This window comes from Setaria italica, chromosome IX (genome assembly GCF_000263155.2).
Source record: "Setaria italica strain Yugu1 chromosome IX, Setaria_italica_v2.0, whole genome shotgun sequence".
Lineage (NCBI taxonomy): Eukaryota > Viridiplantae > Streptophyta > Magnoliopsida > Poales > Poaceae > Setaria > Setaria italica.
In genome coordinates, this window is record NC_028458.1 from 3151531 (window position 1) to 3164879 (window position 13349).

Consider the following 13349-nt stretch of genomic DNA (forward strand, 5'->3'; position numbering starts at 1 on the left):
GGGTGTCCTGAATCCATGGAGCTGTCCCTATTCCACCATTCCAGTACCATGAGTTAATGGGAGATCATGAATGAAAAATGAAATTTCGCGAGAAAACCAAACGAGCATTTGGTGGAATGGCAAAATCTAGGCACTGTAAGTGATATCCGTGAACAAATGGATGCAGAAGTCGTTTTACACCAGGAGAGAGCATACAAAATCATCAACTTGCCCAGGCACACCACACATACTGTGTTTTTTTCCCTTTCCAACAAATTGACCAGGCTGAAAGTCAAATATTGCTGGGAATCTCAAGTTTCCGCCCCCCAAGATTGAAGCGCTTTGGGAATATTCATGCCTGTTCAAGTACAGAAGTAGCACCATGAGACTGCATATATTGATTAATAACATAAGTATCATCAAGTACAATAGACATCTAATCACCCTAACTGTTCTTCTATGGCAGACAAACAGGACAAGGAAAAACCAACTAGGCAGATGCGATGACCAACTTGTCTAAAGATTGGTAAGCATAACTAATTTAGCCACACAAACATCATGTGGCAAGATTTCCCTTTCTACGATCTTGAAAAAAAAAGTGTCCAAGGTATCAATATTTTATTACAATTACTGTTTGTGTGGATCTCCACTTGTGAATTGTGCAATGCATGAATACTCGTTACAGTTCCCAAGCCTTATGGGTGCCCACACAACAGATAGACTTCGATTGTTTGGGCATATATGATAGCAAAATACTGATTTCCCAGCATCATCCAAGGGACCACAAGAACTATAATTTATAATGTAATTCTTGTGACGGTGACAAATGAGCTCAAACCTAAGTTTCGAGAAAACAGGATGGATGCAAGGTTTTAGAAACATGTTATCTTCTGTTACGTAAAATATGACCTCATTAACAGATACATAAAAAGGTCCATGGTGTGGTTGTAAGGTTATACCAGCTTCTTTTTCTTCTTATGCCTCCTCTTGCGACGTGGTTTATGAGCGTCAGAATTTGAACTCAGATTGCTGTTATGATCTCCAGGATGATTTGGTACTCTTCTATTCTTAAATGATTCGCCGCTTGTGCTGTTAGAAGTATTGCTTGAGCTTGATATCACACGTTTATCTGCAGATCTGGCTCTATTTGGTGCTAATGAGCGAGGTGGTGGCATAAGAACTCGAGCATCTCTCTGACGCTGCAAAACAGAATAGGTGTGGTTACATACGAGGAAACACAAATTTCACGAATTTGATAGAACTCAGAAGAAAACTAAAACAGCCCCTTATAAAACTACCTGGTTCTTTTCATCGCTTGACATGCCAGATGCTGCCCTACCCGCACTGGAAGCTGGTTCCCTGCAGAAGGTTAGTACTAGTAATATTAGCACACCAAGTAAAAAAGAAATAAGAACTCATTAGTACAGAAGAGCTGTTGTTTGTGAATCATACTTAGCACTTTTATCAGTCCACTCATCATCAGCCTCTTCATCACTTGAACTTCCAGACATAAAGAAGTCATCATCACTCACATCCAAGGTATCATCATCGCTTGCTGTCTCTGTTGAATGATCAAGAATAGAGTTCAGTAATTTACGTACTAGATATCCAGTCAAATGGGCAGTACAAATTTCAAAGGTCATCAAGAGAAATAGTAACACAAACATGCACCTTCTAAATCTTTTCCGTTCGCAGCAGCAGCCATGAGATTCTCTTTGATCTGTTTACGCCACTTATCCACATCCGCGTTATTCCCTCCAGCGAATAGTGAGACATATTTCTCATTCTTTGGGAAAAACTACACACGAGTACGGATACATAAGCTTTAGCTCAAAATTCAAGCAGGTTCAGATAGACAATGGGAAAATGATTCAGCAAGCAAAAAAAAGTTGTAATGATACTTGTATCATCAGGCAGTACTGTAAGAAGCTTACTCTAACATATTCAAGATCTTCTCGCAATTTTGACAGCTTATTGCTGACATCATCACCATTTGAACGTTGCTGCTTCTCAAGGCGCCGTATCATCCTCTCAATCTTTCGCCTCTCTTTGTAGTTTGGACACCAACATCAACAAGAGTGTAAGTACAGACGGGCAGAAAAGAAAGGCACCAGAGATGGATAGGAACAAACCAGCTGAGTAATAACGTACCAAAGAATTTTATCTTCCTATCTCTCAACTGTACTGTCCGTTGAACAGCCAGTTGATTCTGAAGCTCTTGCTGCCTCTTCAGTTCTTCAAGTTTCTTCTCTTGAGCAATCCTAACGTCATCTGGAAGGTCCTGAAAATTAAACATATAGCATTAACATATCACCATAGCTAGACAAAAAGGGGGCTATGGTTCAATGCCATAATTGGAGAATAGAAAAGAATCTTGATCCATGAAAACAGAAATGGACAAGCTACCTCCTTAAATATAGCTCAAAGAAAATGGACTTGATTTAGAACAGTGCAGGCAAGACTAAGCTTGTACCTCCTTTGATAGAGGTGAATTATAAAATCAATTGTCAGTTTATTCCTACTTGTTTCCAATAGAAGTGAAAAATTTGTTTGCCTACAATTAACTATATGTAGTAGATGCACAGAAAGAGGCATGAGCATAGTCATGACTACACTCTTCTAAATCAAGTTCAATTATGCTTCCTCACTTCTCTGACAGGAACAAACACAGACCTTTCATAACCTTTTCTGACCAATCAGTTTGAGCAGCATACTTAACATTTCATATGTTAGTTCTTTCAATCAGTATTCAATACTGAATGGCACATTTATAAGCTGCCTGAACGAGCAGTAATCCAGCTACACCATGAACTAGTCTACTGAGCCGAATGTGACAAACGGAGGCCTCAGTTGAACCATCAATATGCCTCCGAAGCAATCAATGAAAAATAACTAGTAACCGAGCAATTCATCATCGCATCCAAACTACCATGTTTAGTTGAAGTCCAACCTACGATTGGCGAAATGTTTCAATCACTTAACTAGAAAACCCAGAGGTTCCCAGCCAAACACCCACCGCTCCACACGCAACAGCTAAACCCCATCATGGGGCCGAACAAAGAGCAGCGAGAGGGTCCCGACCTCGACCGAGGAGACCCCGGGGCTCGGCAACGGCAAGTACCTTGCGGAGGAAGCGCTCTGTGGAGCGGATCTGGTTCTTGAGGGAGGCGGTCTTGGTGGCGGCGGCCCGCTTCCGCTTTCGGTCGGCCACGGCGGCGGAGGCCGAGGACTTGGGCCGGCGGACGGCAGCGCCGCGGCGCGGGTAGCCGCCGTGCGCCATCGCCGGAACCCTAGGCGGAGACAGCGGAGGAGGGGTGGGGCTTGGATTGGGCCGGATGGGTCGTGCGGTTTCGCGCGTCTCGCTGCAAAAGTGTTGCCAAATGCCGCCAATGCCCACCTCAGAAATGTTGGGCCTGCCTGCATAAGTGCATATTTAAGGCAAAATAACCAATTTCGTCCTAGAACTTTTCCCTCAGCTTCGTCGTCCAACTCTCAAAAGATCCAATTTAATCCTCTAAGGTCAATTCCGTCCCTCATCCGGGCTAGCTGCATGTAGGCACGCCACATCACCTGGTGCAGGGTCTGTTGTTGTAAATATCTTATATGCCCTCATGCTTTTGGGCCTGTTCAGCTGGACTTATAAGCCGGCTGAAAAGCTAAAACGGCTGATTTGTTGTGAGAGAAAAACACTGTTCGGTGACTGATAAGCTGAAGCGAACAGTCTGTTTTATTTTTTCTTCCCTCCTCACACTTTCTCTGTTCTGAAGCAGTCAGCTCTTTCTTAAGTCTACAATGGAGTGCAACTCCGACGAATCATCAGAACTAAGTGAAACAGACATGGATGACTATGCTGAGAAGTCGTACTTGAACCTGAAGTTCGGCAAACCTATGGCAAGGCTGGGTAGTGACAGGTTTAGGTGCCCATTTTGTCCGGGAAAGAAGAAGCAGGACTACCGTTACAATGAGCTGCTTCAGCATGCTGTTGAGGTTGGCGCATCCAACCGTGTTGCAAAAGTTAAGGCAAATCACCAAGCCCTGACCAAACTCTAAACCCTTGCAATTTACTGCTGTATGTGGTGCCAATGAGTATGTTGGTTATGGGATCGTCCTCTTCACCAAGGATTGGATTGGGTTCAGGAATGCATTAGCATTCCAGAACTTTTTCAAGTCACAACACTTGGGTAAAACAGTTGGGAACACAGAGAGTGTGAGGAGGGAAGGGAAAAAATGAAAGGCACAAGGACATATAGGATATTTACAACAACGGACCATGCGCTCAGGTGATGTGGTGTGCCTACGTGGACAGCCACCTTGGATGAGGGATGGAATTGAACCGAAATGCTAGAGTTCGAGGACCAAATTGGATCTTTTGAGAGTTGGGGGACGAAGTTGACCGAGAGCAAGGGTTTGGAAGAAATTGGCTATTTTGCCCATATTTAATGCACCCCAAGTAGTAAATGGAGCATTATCAGGGCAACGTGGCTAACGGTATTGTATAGACTTGTAGTGATAGGAATCGTAGCTTAAGCAATCTAAATATTTCTTTTTACATGGATAAACTCTATTTCGTGAATTTTAGTACTTGAATGTTCATCGGAGCACGATGGAAGCTCATTCATTTATTCGAAGTTTTCTAGATAGTGTTTGGAGCAGGTTGAAGCACCACAGGATGGCAGATGCTGAATCAGTTCCTCAATTGGGGAAAATTTGTTTAAATTACCCCTCCATGTGGTCCAGTTAATGCCGTTTGACCTTTAAAAAAACAGACTTTAAACAATTAAAGTTAAAGGGTTCATAAAACAGAATTAACAATTAAAGTTAAAGGGTACATAAATAAACCAGAAAAACCATGGCCACTTTTTAACAAAAGTCGAACTTGATATTTTTTTTGCAACTTTTAACACCTGAACTGGAGAAATTGCGGTGCTACACAAAAGCTGAGTAAAAATAAAATTCTTCCAAGCGCCATTTTTTTTAATAGTCCATCGCGGTAATAGCATTTGCACAAATGCTCAAGGATTTTTTTCTTAACTTAGGCATATGTAAATCATGTGTTTTAATGAACATATGCATTCAACCATAACCTAAAATTCAACGGGACTTAAGTTTGGCCATCATTTTGACAATGCTCTTGCTGTGCCTGCATATATTCCGTCAGGCTTGTAGTTTACCTTGTATATTATGGACATACTATACTGCTGGATTTTCTCTCATCTCCAGGACCAATGATACTCAAATTGTACACGTCACTTAATTTATTCCTGCCTCTTCCTTTTTGAAACAAAATTAATAATCACATATTCATCGACCAATGCACATAAGCACCACTGCACCAGGAGTCCAAGGGTACATAAATTGTACTGGATGCTATTCTGGCCCGAACTGTGCAGATCTACTCGTTGGGATCAAGGAATCCGACAAGGCACTTCTCCAACAGGAACTCTGCATTTACCCAAGCATGGTATTTATCTATAGCAAAGTCAAGGATCCATCAAGAATTATGTGCGCATCCACAATCAACAATCACAATTAGACACTAAACAATCAGAAGCATTAACAGGATTGTATGAGTATGCCACAAGGTTGCACCAATTTGCATGAAAAGAATCCTGTTCCAGAGTGAGTCAACAACAAGCAGCAAGATATTTTCAGTGACAGTACGGCAAGTAATTATAGAAGGATACTGAACAAAGCAGTGCAGTCCTTTCCAGTGGCTTTCATAAGCATATCAACTCCTGCAAACATGATCAAAATATGGTGAAGGACAAGAAAACATACATCATGCACAGCACTTCGAAGGTCCAACAGAAAAGTATGTAAAGGGAGTCTGGTGGTTCTGAAATTGTAATAGAATAACCATGCATGTGTTTAAAATGATTACCTCCAGGATGAAATTTCATGTATGGAGCAATGTTGTATACACGACCTTTAAGAACTGTCCAAATACAGTCTCCCGTTTTATGCTGTTTAACTTCTTCCAAAGAAATTAACCTTCGGTTTGAGTGCCCCTTAAGCCCTATAAAAGAAAGGAAAGGTGCATTGTTCCATCAATTATCACTGTAATCAATTGAGGGGAAAACACTGGTAAGCAGGGAAGGAAAAACAAGAAAACATGGAATTAACTACAATGTGAGCATTAGTTCTGATCAACCTCAGTGATACTCAGCTATCTACATGATTAAAGATCATGAGCTAACCTTTAAAAGCTTTACATTATGGAGGTAAGCTTTGTCTAGCTGCCTAACACTATCTGTTTATAATTTTACCCTGGAGTAAACATTTTATTGCTTAAGCAGGGAAGATATTCAACAACCAACTTGTCTCAGAAAATCACTGGAAGATAATACACATAAGTCTCAAGACTAATGTGCCTGCCAGTAAAATTACAAAATAAAAATAATCTCATTGGCTTTTTCATCAAACACCTTCATCACTAGGAGACATCACTGTGCCTTGAGTACAATGACAGCCTCAGACCCTTTGAACCCAGTGGCATCAGGGTACAAAACTTAAACATATGACGAACACATAGATGTGGAGCTAGTATACCAGTAGACCCCTCATTCATCCAAATCAAGTTCAGCAGAGTCTAACAACATATACCAAGGCATGAATGTCACATCATACAACAGTTCAATTAGAAAAGGCAATTTCTCCAGGGAAAAAATAACAAGTTAAATAAATGAATAGATCCCAACCAACAAGGTAAACGTTAAATCTCTAAACCTGGCAATGCTATCTTCTATACTGATGGAACCTCTAAGGACCAAACAAGCCAACACAAAATGTAGGACCTCCCCACTCCCTTCGACAAAACCGCACGTCAGAAAAATATAGCACATTAACTCGAATTGCTGTAAAAAGACATGAGTTTAGGCATGTCAGTTAACTAAAAACATTAAAAAGTATGGTTGTGATCCCTTAACCTGTCATTCCCAGACCCCACAACAGGCCTCGGGGAGGCATTAATTATGCAGCAGTGTCAAGCCATAACACTAATAACAAGATGTGCCAAACTACCAAAGATGATTAAAGTATCAAAGAGTACCAACTACAGTCTGTACAGCTGACCTGCTAGATCAGGATGCGTACGTGTCAGCTTTAGCCAATCCATTTGGCTATAGCCCTTCTCGAAAGGAACTTTTGCTCGCACTACAGGTTTCTTCGATGAAGGTTCTCCCTGAGATGGCACATTTGATTCTGCTCCACTACTTGTTTGTGTAACTGGATCTTTCATGTTATAGTTTTGCGTCGATGTATTGATGCTGATGCTGCTACCAGACCTTCTATCTTTATCTGAATCATTAGTTTTCGTGGCATTCTTCTTTTCAATGCTTGACACAGGAATGGCTTTAGGAGGTCCTAATTGTCCACCATTTTCTGCAGAACTAACCTAGAGGACAGATATAACACAAAAGTAGTGGACAAAACAGGGTTAATTAAGCATGAGGAACTTGGGATCAGGAAAACCAATGCTAAGGGGTGATACGAAGCATTAACAACGTCAAAGCAGCAGACATACCTTGCAGAAGGTGAAGTCAGATGAATCACCATCAGCCATCTCCGAGACAAAGTAAATTGTCCTAGTGTACTCCCAAGCCAGCAACGTATTTGTGGGCTCACTGGGCGGCGCGCAGGCTGCCAGGGAGGCGGGGACCGGATCGGCGTCGGCCGGGCTTCCCGCGGCCCGGCTGGCGGGGAGGCGATAGGCGCGGGGCCTGCGCGGAGACGGCGGGGTCAGCGGCTGGCCGGTGGACAGGACAGACGCCGGTGCTGTGCACGGCGAGGAGGTTCGACGCCAGGGCGATGCTCTCGACGCGGTCGGGGGACGCGGCGATGGTGTTAGACCGAACTGGGGCCATGGAAAGCTGTGGGCTACCCACAGTCTCAGAGGACCTTTGTGTTCACGCACGCATTTCGGAGCTCAGGCACCTCCTAATTTTGCACTGATCCATCTTGACGACGGTCAGAAACTCAACAGCAAGTTAGCAACCTCATCAAAGCGACAGCATGAACACTTCACACCACACCAGACCACTACGCACCAGAGAAACAGGCAAACAAACCATCTGGCACGATCAGCTTCAATTTCCTATTAGCAACGGGTTCAGCGGTTTCAGAGCCCAACATGGAAACATCCTTCCTGCCATTCTGGCATTCTGCCAAGTGCCAAATGATATGCGAGGAGACAGAGGCGCGCGCGACACAATCAGACAGCATTACGTGGCGAAACAGTCGGATCGCTACCACTGAAAGAACACGATGTTACAAGGCATCATCAGATCCAGGGACATTTTAAGCTGCGTCGAGCGCCGAGCGTGGAGCAACATGTGTAGCAGTATCAGGTTTCACACGCACAAAAGGCACCAAAGTAGTTCTATCATGCGAGTGTGAAGCTATTCCTATGATACAACAGATAAACACTACAGATGTAACTTCAGGATTCTAGCATAACACAACAGATATAACTCCAGGATTCTAGTATAACACACCATTTGGGAGGACAAAAACACCAACTAGAAATTGTTTTAACAACACAGATCGAACGATGGCAGCAAAAATACAACACCTCAAGCAGACATGAGGGCAACACTCTTTCTTGAAACCCAACATTTCAATTTCCAAACTAGCAAAAATAAAAGTTGGGCAGACCCTTTCTTTAGCACAAACGTTCCCAGATAGCAGAGACAATCCCACCAAACAACCTAACTTTAAAAAAGATCAATCTAAGGATAAAGTGCTCTGTGGAAAAATCTGAGGGGCATGTAGTCATTAATAAAGCTCATGAGCTATTGACAAGAAGCAAACACACAAGTCGGTGAACTATTTACAGTATCTTTAGCAAACCATCAAAGTCATGCAATCGCTCAATTTTCCCAGATCTTAGATTCTCAGAAGTCGTCTACAAACCAAGTGAACACGCTGTTACTGGCAGTGAACAGCGTAAAAACAGCTGCTGTCCACAAATTTAGTATGCAGAACAATAATGGTGCAGAAGATAACTCATCACAGAGGATGCCAATACTTTTAAGGATTAATCTCATCCCAACTTTATAAGAATGTTCTTATCAAGAGTGTGGATCAATAGAAATAAAGTATCGCACGTAGATAGCAGACCCACTAGCACGCCGAAACGCATGCTCAGCCTCCATTGACCAAAGCCTCAGCTCTCCACTTTGGAAAAAATGGAGAAGAACGGACATCGCTATCAACATCATCTTCCATTTCATCTTGTATTCAAATTTTGTCAACCATTTGTGCAGGCCGCAGACACACCCATACATCAATCCCTTTTGATTAGTCCATACACCCACTACCGAAAAAGCAGTCCCCACCACAAAGTGCATGGCTAGTGCACTACAGACCCGGAAAGAAACATTATGAGAGCATGCCAGACTCTTTAGTAGCTCTCTCCATCACTCACACTCATAGGGGGCATTGAAAGATGTAGGAGCATGAGCAGGTTATTGCTTACCATATCCTTGCAATTAAAGCACCTTTGAAAAAAGATTGGAAAGGGAAGGTGATATCATATACCATTGGTACAACCTCAAGTGGAGAGGATCTTTTAGGTCTTTTCCTGCCTCCTTGTTAGTGAATCGAAACCAGCAGTTTATCTTACACTTTGATAGGTTGACACCTGCTAGTAGTTGTAATTGTAAGGATGCATGCTATGGCTGCTCTACTGTACTAAGAAGGAGTATTGGGTTCTGGCTTCACTGGTTGGCCGTCCTGTGAATGTTGTGTGTCATAGATTGCCATGGCGAGCGAGATTGGCATCATGCAGAGTGCTTTGGACTGGAGAAATTGCATCGCTGCCCCGATGTCTTCTTCCATCAGCTTTGCGACCTGTTTCTCTGTGCCATCCGTTGACCACTTTTCCCAAATCTGCTGTTTGCTCCCACTATCACTTGCTTCCCCCTAACGAAATCAAAGCAAGATCCAATTCAACAACCAACAGATACGAAAAAATATAGAGATGGAAAACGACACTCAAATTCATTTTTCAATTCATGAAATGATCATTCAAGAAAGAAAGGAATCTCATAGCAATCTGAGGATATGCAAGGCACCAGAGATTGGGCTTTGAAGCAGGGCATATGCCTAAGTTGAATCATACTGATCAAAAAAGTAGACGACACAGAGATAGTGATGGCAAATCAAGAAAGTATGGCTAACATGCTTCATCTAGCTGCTGTATAGTAAAGATGAAATGATTCATTGGTTTGAACTGTAGGGCCTACAGTGGTTGTCACTGAAAGCAAGGAGTAGAAATAGTTTGTAGTAACATAAAAAATTCTATCATAAAATGAAAAAAGTCATGATTGAAACAAGATGATGAATGGATTCCACTTTCAACACCATTGCCTAGAAAAGAGCAAGATAGAAACTTCAACAAGAGAAATATATATGCCAATGACAAATTTACTAAAGACATTTAGAAATTGGAACTGGAATTATTCTCGCAAGAGAAAAAACAAATGCATGCTGTATCCTGATAACAAGATACCTAACATATTTGAACCGAACATGTTTTAATTGCAATTCTAATAAGTATCAAGTGTCGGTATAAAAATCAAGATCATGAATCTGTTGAGTTTGAAGACCAAGCTCCAGTACAAGCCTATGTACTCCCAATCAGATGAACAATCAGCAATTCGCAAAATGAAAAAATTGACAAGCAAGTAGCAATGATTAAGGGTTGAAAACTATGATTAAGATCTATAAAATCATACAAAAGAACAACATTTTTATCATGGTTGTGGTGATATGATGATGACTTGATTTTGATACAGCAGAACAAAAATCAAGAGTGATTTGTGCTGATAAATTCCATTAATCTATGTACATGGAAGTAAAGTGGAATTATCAGAAGGCAATACTCCATAATCCTGCATTAGTCACAAATCACAGGCTTACCTTAACTGAAAGAGGGATATCAGCAACCAGTTGCGCAACAGCACCAGCACCGCCCAGCCTGCTCATGCTTAGTACCTAACATTACAGAATCAAGGTCCCATCAAACAAGTAACACAATTGGTGGTTAATGCTTCAAATATATTAGCAAAATGTGCTGCACCTTGACTTGAAGCCTCAGAAACTTCACATAATCGAGGATCTCATCTAGCATAGCTGCCCGATCTGTCTGCATAGTTTAAAATGAATCATAATATCAGAATTTTCTCCATGTCATCTTTTCATATCACAGGTGAAAGAAACTCTGGATCTGGGAATTCAAAATCAAGTGTCGTCCCAAATATTAACATAATCCTGCGGATACATGCCTCCTTATCTCAAGCAAAGGCATACTAAGCCCGTCTAGCATAATCAGGTGAGATAACAATAAGTTCTTCAAAAGCGCAAGACTTATTGTCAAGGCGACAAGAAGCACAAAATAGTATAATATTTTCAGCACACCATGAGCGTAGACCACTTGCTGAATTCTGTGAATGGCAGGCATGTGAATCATAGCACCATAGGGTCACACCTTTATAATAACACCTACAAGTATGATAACATTATTACCTTGTTTGTATTGGGCACCAATTCCTGTAGGGCCCTCATCCTTTCTGCTATTCTCTCTCTTCTTAGCTGCAGTAGAACAAACATGTTTCAAAATACTGCTGAATAAGCAGATAAGAGTACTGTAAAATGAAAACAAATGAAACGTGAAAACCCCCCCGCAGATCTTAAACTAGGTGGGTATCCATAAGTATAAGTATAAGCACAAGCAGCAGGCATAATTCTCCTGCTACTAGAAGCATGTTACTGAAGTTCAAAGCAAGCAGGTCCTTGAAGAAAAAGAATATGCCCACAACTGCACCATAACATGCTTGCTTTGAACTTCAGTAACATGCAGTTGTGGCATAGCAATTGTGAGAATTCAGGGGGAAAAGACCACATGCCCCTGCCAAACCGCCACCCATTATCTAGCTAATAAAACAGCCATTTTTAAACCTTGATTACTGATTGCTTGCACCGAAAGGAAATGCAGAGCATTCGGAACAGGACATGGGACAATTCGAAGCTGATTACTCAATCACAAAGTGCAAAGCGGCACATGGGGCAAACGATTGCCTGTGCATGTCGAACAAACACTGCCTAGGAGGATAGGAGAAAGCACTCAGCAACCCAATTCTAAACCATGAGAAACACTATACCGAAATGTAACCCTTGATCCCCTTAAAAGTGTCAGGCTATTGAGTTCAGATCACAATAACAAAATAATTCTGAAACCGAAGACCCGCCACGCGATTTAACTGCAGAGATCGTTTTATTACCCTCTCTGCGATGCTATGGGGGTCAGTTGCCTGCCCACGCCGCGCCCGCACCTTCGGCCTCGGCGCCGGCGGCTGTGGCCCGACAGCCGCCCCACCTTGCTTCGGCTGCTGTGCGTGGAACACCTAAAAATCCAACGAGAAACCACAAAAGAAAAAACGGCACGGTTAGGCGGAAAAGGCAGAAAAATAAGCCATGAAAACACACATGATTTTCACACCTCTGCTGCAGCGTGCATAGTACCTGGGTAGGCGGGCTGGGGCGGAGGTGGGTCGGCTGCACGCCACCGCCGAACACCGGCGGGAAGAGCCCGGGGAGCTGCACGGCCTCCCGATCCTGCAGAGGCGAGCGAGAAGCTTAGCACAAAGCACACGCGCGCTCGTCTGGTTGGTGCAAAGGCTAAAGCCAGAAAGGGGGGAAAGCGGAGACGAGGGAGGGTGGCCCTCACCGCCTTGCCGCCCTCGCCGTGCTTCCCGCTCCCGGAAGCCTCGGCGGCCGCGGCGTCTAGGCTGAGCGCAAGGGAGAATGGCTGGTCCCCCGCGGCGCGGCCGCCCCCTGAGGCCGCGGCGGAGTAGGAGCCGCCGGCCATGGAGAAGAACTGGTCGAGGAAGTCGTCCTCCGGGCCCTGCGGCGGCTGGCCGGCCATGTTCCCGACGACGGGCCCACTGCGCCCGCTGGCGACGGTTTAATTGGTTGCTCGGCGTCGCTCTCCGGCTGCCGCCGACGGCCCGGAACGGAGGCCGTTTGCTCGTCGGCAAGTGAAGTGGGGATCGAGGAGTGATGGTGGGTGGGTCGCTCGCTCCCTCGCCTTTTATTCACTCTCCCCCGTGCCATAGCAAGGTGGGCCTGAGCCACATGTGTGCCGAAATGTCAGCCATGGGCCGGGGTAGGATGATATCTTATATGGGCCTAATGAGCTTCGTTTAGCAGAAACTGATCCACTTAACAAAACCCAAAAAGAGTGAGTGAGTACACGCTTCCAGAATGGGGGCCCAATATCCTAACGTGTGAGATATAGAGAGCCCAAGGCCGCCTAGAGTTCTCTCTCTCTCTCTCTTAGAAACCACCAAGGCCTAGAGTTCTGATGAGGT

General features: G+C 43.6%; 3 protein-coding genes across 3 annotated transcripts; all 3 read right to left on the bottom strand.

Annotated features, from left to right (window-relative positions):
- Positions 1-7: 7 nt before the first annotated feature.
- Positions 8-3366, bottom strand: LOC101765245 (rRNA-processing protein efg1). The gene is made up of 8 exons (XM_004981365.4): positions 3101-3366; positions 2131-2260; positions 1914-2026; positions 1651-1777; positions 1432-1540; positions 1278-1338; positions 939-1178; positions 8-337 (listed from the first exon to the last, which is right to left on the bottom strand). The coding sequence occupies exons 1-8, from the start codon at positions 3257-3259 to the stop codon at positions 332-334; spliced, it is 945 nt and encodes a 314-aa protein (XP_004981422.1). The 5' UTR covers positions 3260-3366; the 3' UTR covers positions 8-331.
- A 1667-nt stretch (positions 3367-5033) lies between these two features.
- Positions 5034-8009, bottom strand: LOC101765934 (cytochrome b5 domain-containing protein RLF). Its single transcript, XM_004981367.4, has 5 exons — positions 7502-8009; positions 7051-7372; positions 5861-5995; positions 5664-5714; positions 5034-5448 (listed from the first exon to the last, which is right to left on the bottom strand). Exons 1-5 carry the CDS (start codon positions 7538-7540, stop codon positions 5372-5374), a joined length of 624 nt encoding a protein of 207 aa, XP_004981424.1. The 5' UTR covers positions 7541-8009; the 3' UTR covers positions 5034-5371.
- Positions 8010-9004: 995 nt separating this feature from the next.
- LOC101766345 (transcription factor UNE12) lies at positions 9005-13038 on the bottom strand. Its single transcript, XM_004981368.3, has 7 exons — positions 12707-13038; positions 12502-12594; positions 12261-12383; positions 11506-11571; positions 11060-11125; positions 10900-10974; positions 9005-9900 (listed from the first exon to the last, which is right to left on the bottom strand). Exons 1-7 carry the CDS (start codon positions 12902-12904, stop codon positions 9670-9672), a joined length of 852 nt encoding a protein of 283 aa, XP_004981425.1. The 5' UTR covers positions 12905-13038; the 3' UTR covers positions 9005-9669.
- Positions 13039-13349: the final 311 nt, after the last annotated feature.